The sequence below is a fragment of the Mus caroli genome, unplaced genomic scaffold, assembly GCF_978045245.1.
Source record: "Mus caroli unplaced genomic scaffold, Mus_caroli_1 scaffold_8, whole genome shotgun sequence".
NCBI classification, from domain to species: domain Eukaryota; kingdom Metazoa; phylum Chordata; class Mammalia; order Rodentia; family Muridae; genus Mus; species Mus caroli.
The window spans coordinates 117652829-117663979 of record NW_028227263.1 but is presented as its reverse complement, the minus strand read 5'-3'; the positions used below and the strand labels follow the sequence as shown (position 1 = coordinate 117663979).

General features: G+C 52.7%; 1 protein-coding gene across 1 annotated transcript; it reads left to right on the top strand.

Moving 5' to 3' along the window:
- The first annotated feature begins 2588 nt into the window (after positions 1-2588).
- Hipk4 (homeodomain interacting protein kinase 4) lies at positions 2589-10963 on the top strand. Its single transcript, XM_021167701.2, has 4 exons — positions 2589-3304; positions 7660-8016; positions 8312-9160; positions 10477-10963. The coding sequence occupies exons 1-4, from the start codon at positions 2840-2842 to the stop codon at positions 10654-10656; spliced, it is 1851 nt and encodes a 616-aa protein (XP_021023360.1). The 5' UTR covers positions 2589-2839; the 3' UTR covers positions 10657-10963.
- Positions 10964-11151: the final 188 nt, after the last annotated feature.

Below are 11151 nucleotides of genomic sequence, written 5' to 3'. Positions count from 1 at the left end.
TTCCTTCTTTGGAATCAACATTTCAGAGCCTCGGCTTCAAATACTTGGCTGCCTTTTAGGACCAAGCCCCAGGCTCCAGAGCAGCCAACACTGCTGGGCCCTCAGTTCCCGGGGATGGTAGGCCACACTTTCTCTTGGCTTCTTGGTACTGGCAGGGATCTAGGTCTCCAGTCTTCAGTGTATGTCTGTCTGTGACATCCACTCCAAGTTCAGCCCCAAGTCTTTTCTACATGTGTCACTGCCATTCTCTGCATACACCACCACCACCACCACACACACACACACACACACACACTCATGCAGTTGTGAACTTCCATCATAGAAAAGGAGAGTAAGGGGCTCTCACCCACTCCCGCCGTGGCTCCCCACTCAAGTCACTGGTCCTTTGTGTCCGTCACACTTTACAGGTCTTCCTCACCTTTGGCGGACTCCCCCACAGCATTTGGACTTTCGGCACCAGTACTTTAAAAAAAAAAAAGTCTCACTATGTCTCCCTGACTGGTCTGGAACTCAATCTGTAGACCAAGCTGGCCTCAGACTAACAGAGCCACACTGACCTCGGTCTGGTCCTCTGGCTGTTGGGATTAAAAGCATGCACCACCAACATGTGCCACCAAGGTCACTGCCACCAAGCCTCCCTCGGCATCCCCTGAGTGTTTTTCTTCCCCTCTGACTTCTCACCAAAATGTCAAGCTTCTTTTTATTTTATTTTTATTATTTATTTATTGGTTTTTCAAGAGAGGGCTTTTCAGCCTTGGATGTCCTGGAACTCAGTAGACCCAACTGGCCTTGAACTCACAGAGATCTACCTGCATCCCCCTCCCGAGTGCTGGGATTAAGGGCATGTGCCACTACTGCCTGGCAAGCAGCCAAATCTTCTATGGTTTCCATACCTAGCTTCAGAGCTGACAACAATCAGACAGATCTCCATTCCTGGGGGTGGGGGGGTGGGGGGGAATCAGACATCCCTCCATTCCTGGGGTGGGGGGAGGAGCTTCTGGGGATGCCTCCATACACCATATATGCCATATACACCATATACATCATATACACCATATACACCATATACATCATATACACCATATACACCATATACACCATATACATCATATACACCATATACACCATATACATCATATACACCATATACACCATATACACCATATACACCATATACACCATATACACCATATACACCATATACTGGAGCTGTGTGTATGGCAGTTCCCATCCTGTCTCTGAGTCTCTGGCTCCCAAATGACTGACTTAAGCATAAGCGCTCTAAAAAACTTTTTGTTCCCTGCTAGGTAGGGCTTGTGCTCACCTTTAATCCCAGCACTCTTTAATCCCAGCAGTCAGGAGGCGGAGGCAGGCAGATCTCTGTAAGTTTGAGGCCAGCCTGGTCTACAGAGTTCCAAGATAGCCAAGGCTACACGGAGAAACCTTGTCTCGGGGGGAAAAAAACCCAAGAGAGCATTTATTGCTTTTTCAGAGGACCCAGGTTGGATTCCCAGAACCCACCTTGAAGTTCACAACCGTCTGTAACTCTAGTCACAGCGGATATTTTTTTTTATAGCCTGGGAATGGGGCAGTAAGCGGGATGTGAAGTGAAAAAATAAAAATTAATTAATTAATTAATTAATTAGGGGGCTGGAGAGATGACTCAGCAGGTAAGAGCACTGACTGCTCTTCCACAGGTCCTGAGTTCAATTCCCGGCACCCACATGGTGGCTCACAACCATCTGTAATGGGATTCTATGCCCTTTTCTGGTGTGTCTGAAGACAGCTGACATGCAGTCATATAAATAGAATAAATAAATATAAAAAAACAAAACAAAACCATATATTGAATAGAAAAACATATGGAAGAGAAAAACCAAGACAAGGAGAAATGCCTTTTGTTTAACATCCATTTCCGGAACCTGATCTCAGTGTCTTCTCCCAGCTATTGTCCCTTGTCCATGTCACCTTCTCAGGGACTGTTCTACACCTTGTCGTAGATGGTTTCTTCCCTCCCTGATCTTCTCAGGACCTCAGCCTGCCCTCCTGCCTTATGGAGGGTCTCACCCAGTCAGGGCCTGAACCCCTCACCAGCCTCATCTGCCTGGGTCCTGCCTTAGCCTTCTTGCTGGGGTCTGGAGCCTCCACCCTTGCCTTCTACAGTTTGCCTTTCTTCATGTCTGACTGAGTGGTCGTTCCCTTACCTGAAGCCCTCATGGCTCCCCAGTGTCCGGTTCAAATGTTTTAGCCTGCATTCAATGCCTCTCACAACCTGGATCTTACTTTATCTACATATCCCCTCCATGCTTCACACACACACACACACACACACACACACACACACACACACACAGAGTCTCTAACTTTCTTCACTCTCATATGCCTGTAGGTATGTCCCACTTCTGAACTCCCAAGGTCAACCATTAAAATCTCACTCAGTCCACCCTGTCCGTGCTTCTCCAGGATTCCGGTCAGCGGGTGGGGGAGGGGTCCCAGCCTGGTACCCCACCCCCTCCATTCCAGCCTAGGACTCGGGTCTCTAACAACAGAATCAAAGCCACTTAGCAACGCTGGAACCCATTCAGGGGGGCCTGAGCCCCCTCGTCCCAAGCCAAGAGGGCTTTGGGGGAGGGGTGCAGCCCCTGGTAGACTCACTGTGTGGCCAAGGGGGTCAAGGGGCGTCAGGGAGACCGGGGCTGAACTCATATAAGGAGAGACACGAGTGTGGTTATCTTTCCCCTGCTAGGAGGACTAGCTAGGGGCCATCATCAGGGTGGGAGGTCTAGGCAACCAAGCCAGTTGTTGTAAAGGCAGAGTAGTGACTGGCAGCCAAGGTACCATGGCCACCATCCAGTCAGAGACTGACTGTTACGACATCATCGAAGTCCTGGGCAAGGGCACTTTTGGAGAGGTGGCCAAGGGCTGGCGTCGGAGTACAGGTGAAATGGTGGCCATCAAGATCCTGAAGAATGATGCGTACCGAAGCCGCATCATTAAGAACGAGCTGAAGCTGCTGCGCTGCGTGCGAGGCCTGGACCCTGACGAGGCCCACGTTATCCGCTTCCTTGAGTTCTTCCACGATGCCCTCAAGTTCTACCTGGTCTTCGAGCTTTTGGAGCAAAACCTCTTTGAGTTCCAGAAAGAGAACAACTTCGCACCCCTTCCTGCCAGGCACATCCGCACGGTCACACTGCAGGTACTAAGAGCGCTGGCCCGGCTCAAGGAACTGGCCATCATCCACGCTGACCTCAAGCCTGAAAACATTATGTTGGTAGACCAGACCCGCTGCCCCTTCAGGGTCAAGGTGAGTGAGGCTGCCTGGGAAATGGCTTTGCTTAGTCCTGGGATGCTCTGCTAACACATGGGTCTCCCTAGTCAGTTCCGTGACACAGCTCTGGGTGTCCCTGAACCCCAAGCTGCCCCTCCTTGCTGCTCTCTGGCTGTCTTCTGTATCCCATCCCAATTCTTGCTTTGTTTTGTTTTCGAGACAGAGTTGATGTGGCACAGGCTGGCCTTGAACTCGCTGTGTAGCTGAGGACGACTTGAACTCATGACCTATCTGCCCTCCCTGCCTCCACGACCTAAGTGCTAGTAGTCACCTAAGTCACCACAGCCAGCTCGCTTTGTTGTGTTTTGTTTTTTGAAGACAGGATCTCAGGGAGTCCAGGCTGGTCTGGAATTTGAGTGGGTTTCCCTTCCCAAGTACTGGGATTACAGGTATTCACCATCATACCTGGCTTATCCATCTCAACTCTGAGGTCCTTTCTATCGAAGACTGGAGGTCTTCTGTGCCTCCCCTCTAGGCCCTGAGTCTGCCCAACCCTGCCCATTTGGTTTACTTCTTCTGGCTCAGGTCTGGGCCTCGTGGGTCTGGCATTCTAGTGGGGGAGATGGTAGCAGGGTAAGAAGTAAAGTGTGTTGTGGATGTGAGACCAGAGAAAACAGGAGAGAGAGGCTGTGGGGAACTGCTCAGACATGGGAAGTGGTAGACAGGGAGGTCACACTTCAGGAGGTCTTGAGGGGAAGAGAAGGCCATGGAAGAAGGGATGAGTTTCCAGGATGAAGGAGGAACCAGCACAAAGGCCCGAGGTAGGAGCATGTCTAAGTATTCTAGCAACACACATGGTTTCACAATGTATTCCTGGCTGGCCTTGAACTTGCTATGTAGACCAGGCAGGCTTCAAACTCATGGAAGATCCTCCTGCCTCTGCCTCCCAAACAATGGGCTCAAAGTTACACACCAACACGCTATGCTTGCAGAAGAATTCAGAGCAGCAGGATGGGCTCTGACTTAGGGGCTCATCTTGGGGGGAAGTAGGACCAAGAAAGCAGATGGGGTGATCCAAGAGGAGTCCCAGGTAAAAGATGTTACTGGGGCATTCGTGGATTCCGGGCAGATTTTAGAGCTAGAGGCAACAGAGTTAGAATTGGTTGATGGGTTTCACAGTGTAAGGGAGAGGGGCTGGGGAGATGCTCAGATAGTAATGTCCCCGCTGAACAAGCATGGAGACCTCAGTTCAGACCCCTACCCTCCCCATAAAAAGACAGCTGTGGCAGCACATCTGTAATATCAGTGTAGGGGAGGTAGAGACAGGAGGATTCCTAGAGCTTGATGGCCAGCCAGTCCAGCCAATCAGCAGGCTCAGTGTTCAAGGAGGGAAGGGATCTTATCTCATATATAAATTAGAGAGCGATAGAAGACATGCGATGCATGTGTGATGACACACATGTGCACACGCATACAAACATCTACACACACACATTTAGAAAAAGAAGGGCCAGCAAGATGGCTCAGCCAGTTCAGGTGCTTGCTGCCAAGCCTAAGGACTTGAGTCCAGTAGCCAGAACCCATATGGTGGGAGCAGAGAACTGACTTCCTGACTCTGGAAGTTGTCTTCTGACCTCTCCACATATACCACTGCATTTGCATATCCCTCCCCCCACTAAATTCAGTTTAAAAATGAAAAAGTGTGAGGGGCAGCTGGGCATTGTGGCAGCCTCCTATATTTCCAGCACTGCACAAGTGGAGGCAGGAGGATTAAAAACTTCAAGGTCATCCTTGGCTGTTAAACATGTTCAAGGTCAGCTTGCATTTTCAAGGTCTGTCTTGAATTACCTGAGACCCCGTCTTTAAAAAAAAGATGTGAGAGAGGTAGAGTGGACTCAAGTTGAACCAGAGCCTGTGGATCTAGACAAATGCAAGGTGGTTCTAGCCTCTGTTCCTGACCCTGGGTGGGCACCTAAGCTGTCCCCTGTTCCCCCTAGATCCCACTTCTGCTGAGCCTCTGTCTGGGCCTCATCAACCTACTCGGACACCCCTCTTGTGCCTCCTCCATCAGAGCTCAGACTCCTCTGCCTGCTTATCTGTCAGCAAGGCACTGGTGATGACTGGGCTGGCAGCAGCACCCAAGGGCGGGGCTGGACCAAAGCTGCCTATACTGTGCCTCTCCCCGTGCCCCACTGAATGTTAGAGACACAGAGACAGGAAGAGATGGGTATTTCTGCCCTGTTGGATGGAAGGACAGTGAGCCGAGAGGAAGAGAGCGCTGTAGACCTAACAGGGCTCACACAACACCTGGGGGTCGCTGGCTCCCTTCAAGTGCTTTCAGAATGAAGGGACTCCACATACACTGGCTCAACTCTCAGTGTCACTGAAGTCCTAGGGGGCGTTGAGTCCAGACTAATAACTATTTCATGATTGGCCTTGTGTGCATGGAGGTAAGGGGTGGCTAAATGAAAGGCTGAGAGGAAAGCTGCGGCCTGTCACAGGAATTCACAGTGAGACTGGAAGAGCGCCACCTGGTGGCGAGAGGAAAGACGGGCGCCTACCCATGGCCCATGGATTACCAAGAAGCTTGGTAATTACATGCTGAAGGCCTTCGGGTGTTGTCAGTGTCTGATGGTAAAGATCTTAGAGGACTTGGTTTTAGGATGGTACCTTTCCAGTCCATGACACAGAAACAAAGACAGAGACGCTGGAAGATGAGGATTAGCTGAAGAGGCAGTTGGAGAGAGAGAGAAAAAGAGAGAGAGAAGAGCCACTGGGTGGTGGCGGCACATGCTTTTAATATCAGCACTTGGGAGGTTCAGGTAGAGGCAGAGAGGCAGAGAGGCAGAGAGAGAAGCAGAGGCAGGTGGATCTCTGAGTTCTAGGCCAACCAGGTCTACAGAGTGAGTTTAAGGACCACCAGGGTTACACAGAGAAACCCTGTCTTGAAAAACCAATACACACACACACACATATACATATGCATACATACATATATATATATGAAGGCTGAGAAGGGAGCCAGACCTGGTGATACACACCTATAATCCCAGATTATTGTACCTTCTACATTTCCTTTCTTATGAATGACCCTGCCTGAAGTTCAATCTCTAGGACCATGGAAGACAGACACACAAATCAAAGGGAGGACAATACTGATTGGTGTAAAATGCCTACTAGTCCCAGGCCTCCAGAGACACAGCCTTGAATAAAATACAAAGCTCTTGTTGTCATAGGACTGGAGTTCTATTTTTTTTTTCATTTATTTTCTTTTTATGTGTGAGTGTAAATGTATGGATGTATGGTGTTCCAAGAGGCCAGAGGGCTTTGGATTCCCCCTGGAACTAGAGTTCCAGACAGGTGTGAGCTGCCATGTGGGTGCTGGGAGCCAAACCTGGATTCCCTGCAAGAGCAGCCAGTGCTCTTTACCACTGAGCCATTTCTCAGCAGGTTAAGTGCTTGCTGCACACAAGCAGAAGAGCCCAAATTCAGATCCCCAGGGACCCCATAAAAGCTGGGCTTGCCTTTATAATCCCAGGGCTGAGGGGTTGTAAGGGAAGACAAGAAGATCCTGAGGGCTCAGTGGCCTGGCTATCTTGCCAAAGTTGTGAGTTTCAGGTTCAGTGAGAGACCTTGCCACACAAAATAAGGTTACAGCGGTAGAGGAAGATAGAGGACCTTTGGCCTTATACATGCACACATGGGGGATGACACCGACATATGCCTATAACACCTCCAGCACACACAATGCCCCTCCTCCCCAAGGGAAATATATAGTATGTGAAATGATGTTAAAATCATAGCTGGGAGCTGGGTGAAAGAACAGGAGTTCAAGGGCATCCTTGGCTACATAACCAGGTTGAAGCCAGCCTGGGCCATATGAGACCCTGTCTCAAAACTAACCAACAGCCGGGCGTGGTGGCGCACGCCTTTAATCCCAGCACTCGGGAGGCAGAGGCAGGCGGATTTCTGAGTTCGAGGCCAGCCTGGTCTACAAAGTGAGTTCCAGGACAGCCAGGGCTACACAGAGAAACCCTGTCTGGAAAAAACAAAAACAAAAAAAAAAAAACAAAAAAAACCTAACCAACAAAAAGGACAGAGGATATGGGTGAATACTTGCCTACTATGCACTGCAGCAGGGGGAGGGTCCCAACTATTATAGGCACAAGTTCAAGCAGAGAATCAGACAGAGCCAGACCTGATACCTGACACAGAAGCAATAGCTAGAGGACAGAGGCAGGGCCATTCATAAGAAAGGAAGTGTAGAAGGTACAAGAGCTAGGCAGACACAGGAGAAACACGGGGGTAAGTCCCAGGAGGGGCCTATCCTGTCATCTCTACCACTCCACCAACCCAGCTGCCCTGTGCTCCCTCCCCTCTGCCCTCCACAGGTGATCGACTTCGGCTCGGCCAGCATATTCAGTGAAGTACGCTATGTGAAGGAGCCTTACATCCAGTCCCGCTTCTACAGGGCCCCAGAGATCCTGCTGGGGCTGCCCTTCTGTGAGAAGGTGGACGTGTGGTCTCTGGGCTGTGTCATGGCCGAGCTACATCTGGGCTGGCCTCTCTACCCAGGCAACAATGAGTATGACCAGGTGCGCTACATCTGTGAGACCCAGGGCTTACCCAAGCCCCATTTGCTGCATGCGGCTCGCAAGGCTCACCACTTCTTCAAGCGTAACCCCCACCCCGATGCCACCAACCCCTGGCAGCTGAAGTCCTCTGCTGACTACCTAGCTGAGACCAAGGTATGGGGGAGCATGCAGGGTGAAGACAGTCTGTGCTGGGGGGCGGGGACGATACTATATCGCCATGTCTCTTTGGCTGGTCTGAAGGTCTAGGTGAAATGTGGAGCCTGAGTTGGGTCACGTATCCTCCCTGTAGCAGTGGGAGAGGGATGGATTGGAAATCAAGAATCTGCTATGAGGGGGAAGACTGGAGAATTGAAGTAGCCAGAGAGCTTCCATCATATCATGGGCACAAGTCAGGGGGTGGTTTTGAGTCTAGATACATGGCAGGCTGGTGTCCCCCACCCCCCACCAGGTACGTCCTCTGGAGCGCCGCAAGTACATGCTCAAATCCTTGGACCAGATTGAGACAGTGAATGGCGGTGGAGCTGTGAGCCGGCTGAGTTTTCCAGACCGGGAGGCCCTGGCGGAACACGCAGACCTCAAGAGCATGGTGGAGCTGATCAAACGCATGCTGACATGGGAGTCGCACGAACGCATCAGTCCCAGTGCGGCCCTGCGCCACCCCTTCGTGTCCATGCAGCAGCTGCGGAGTGCCCACGAGGCCACCCACTACTACCAGCTCTCGCTCAGAAGCTGTCGGCTGTCCCTGCAGGTGGACGGCAAGCCACCCCCACCTGTCATAGCCAGCGCAGAGGATGGGCCTCCCTACTACCGCCTGGCTGAGGAGGAGGAGACTGCATGCCTGGGTGGTGTGACAGGCAGTGGTTCCTTCTTCAGGGAGGACAAGGCTCCGGGAATGCAGAGGGCCATCGACCAGCTCGATGACCTGAGTCTGCAGGAGGCCAGACGGGGGCTGTGGAGCGACACACGGGCCGACATGGTCTCCGACATGTTGGTTCCACTCAAAGTGGCCAGTACCAGCCATCGAGTCCCTGACTCAGGCCCAGAGCCTATCCTGGCCTTCTATGGCAGCCGCTTGACCGGCCGCCATAAGGCCCGCAAGGCTCCAGCAGGCTCCAAATCTGACTCCAACTTCAGTAACCTCATTCGGCTGAGCCAGGCCTCACCTGAGGATGCCGGGCCCTGTCGGGACAGTGGCTGGGAGGAAGGAGAAGGCCGCACTACCTCCACAGAGCCATCTGTCATCCCTCAACGGGAAGGAGATGGGCCTGGCATCAAAGACAGGCCCATGGATACTGAGGTAAGTGGGGTGCAGACTGGCACCCAGAGCTTAATTGACGGCTGACGGCGCACAGGTGACAGGGCCGTGCTTCTTACAGCTGCAGCATCTGTCATCTCAATACGGGCCCAAGATTCAGTAAACACTGACCTCCTGCACAAGGTGGCAGGGCTCAGCTCACACCAATACCCTCAGGACTGGACAAGGCTCATACAAACTCTAATTAAGGATGGCACAGAAAACAGGCACCTAGTGATGGGCTGGTTAAGAAATGGGTGAGGTGCTGGGTGGTATGGTACATTATCTGTAATCCTGGGGAGCTCAAACAGGAGGGTCATCTCAAGGTCAAGTCTAGTTTGGGCCATAACAAGACCCTATCTCAAAAAGCAAACAGTAATATTCCCTCCCTACCAAAAGGGTTACAGATTTAGTTGTGCAGTAGAGTTCTTGCCTAGTATCTACCAGTGAGAGAATGGGGACTCTCCTACACAATGCTTACCAATGTGAGGGGCTGGGGGCGTGGCTCAGTGGTAGAGCCCCTGCCTAGAATCCCCCAGTGAGGGGCTGGGAGTGTGGCTCAGTGGTAGAGCCCCTGCCTAGAATCCCCCAGTGAGGGGCTGGGAGTGTGGCTCAGTGGTAGAGCCCTGCCTGGAATCCCCAGTGAGGGGCTGGGGGCGTGGCTCAGTGGTAGAGCCCCTGCCTAGAATCCCCCAGTGAGGGGCTGGGGGCGTGGCTCAGTGGTAGAGTCCCTGCCTAGAATCCCCCAGTGAGGGGCTGGGGGCGTGGCTCAGTGGTAGAGTCCCTGCCTAGAATCCCCCAGTGAGGGGCTGGGGGCGTGGCTCAGTGGTAGAGCCCCTGCCTAGAATCCCCCAGTGAGGGGCTGGGGGCGTGGCTCAGTGGTAGAGCCCCTGCCTAGAATCCCCCAGTGAGGGGCTGGGGGCGTGGCTCAGTGGTAGAGTCCCTGCCTAGAATCCCCCAGTAAGGGCTGGGGGCGTGGCTCAGTGGTAGAGCCCCTGCCTAGGATCCCTCAGTGAGGGGCTGGGGGTGTGGCTCAGTGGTAGAGCCCCTGCCTAGGATCCCCCAGTGAGGGGCTGGGGGCGTGGCTCAGTGGTAGAGCCCCTGCCTAGAATCCCCCAGTGAGGGGCTGGGGATGTGGTCCAGAGGCAGAGCATTTGTCTGGTCTGCCCAGGCTTCCTCCCTAAACCTTATTGCAATGTGGGAAGGCCTACACAGGGAGTGAGGGCCTTCATACCTGCTCACTCCTCCCAGTAGACAGGTACACACCTCAGCAGGTACCCATAATTCTTGCTGACATTCTTTTCTTTTCCCCTCCACAGAGGCCAGGCCCTGAGCTCTTCGATCCCAGCAGCTGTCCTGGAGAGTGGCTGAGTGAGCCAGAATGGACCCTAGAGGGCATCCGGGGGTCTCGAGCTCAAGGGCTCCCAGCTCGCCATCCCCACCCGCACGGGCCACCCAGGACCACCAGCTTTCTGCAGCATGTTGGAGGGCACCACTGATGGGGACTCACCCCTATCGTTTCATGGGGTCTGAGCTAGCTGGGCTGGCGTTCCCCCTCTTGATCTGAAATGGCACCTTAGAGCCATCCTCTGAACCTACAGATTATTCTTACAGAAAAATAGAAATCCAGATGTTCCTATTCCCCTGCCCCTGGCACATGCCTGTATCCCACCCTAAATGTTTGAGGTCTTCAGGGTCTGGCCTGAGGCCCTGAGGCCAGTGAGTTGGGAAGAGGCTGCACCCTGGTGGCCATGAGTGTGCCTGGGCCTGCCTGCCCCTGTGTATTTCAATAAATAACTGTTCCAAACCCTGCTCCTGCCTGTTACCACTGGGTGAACCTGCACCACCCATATTGGGCCAAGGGGGCACTCAGGGCCTGCCTCGTCCCTGCTGTGACTGGTTGGCCACTGGCTGAAGCCAGAGGCTCAGTCAGTGGCAGGGAAAAGCTGCTCAGGGCACAGTAACCTGTGCTCTGTATACACTAAATTAAACCT

Bases quoted from the DNA above. Each gene is read 5' to 3' on its own strand.
- Hipk4 (XM_021167701.2), top strand. From the start codon at position 2,840: ATGGCCACCATCCAGTCAGAGACTGACTGTTACGACATCATCGAAGTC. The intron at 3,305-7,659 runs GTGAGTGAGGCT...TGCCCTCCACAG, and splicing joins GCTGCCCCTTCAGGGTCAAG to GTGATCGACTTCGGCTCGGC. The intron at 9,161-10,476 runs GTAAGTGGGGTG...TCCCCTCCACAG, and splicing joins ACAGGCCCATGGATACTGAG to AGGCCAGGCCCTGAGCTCTT.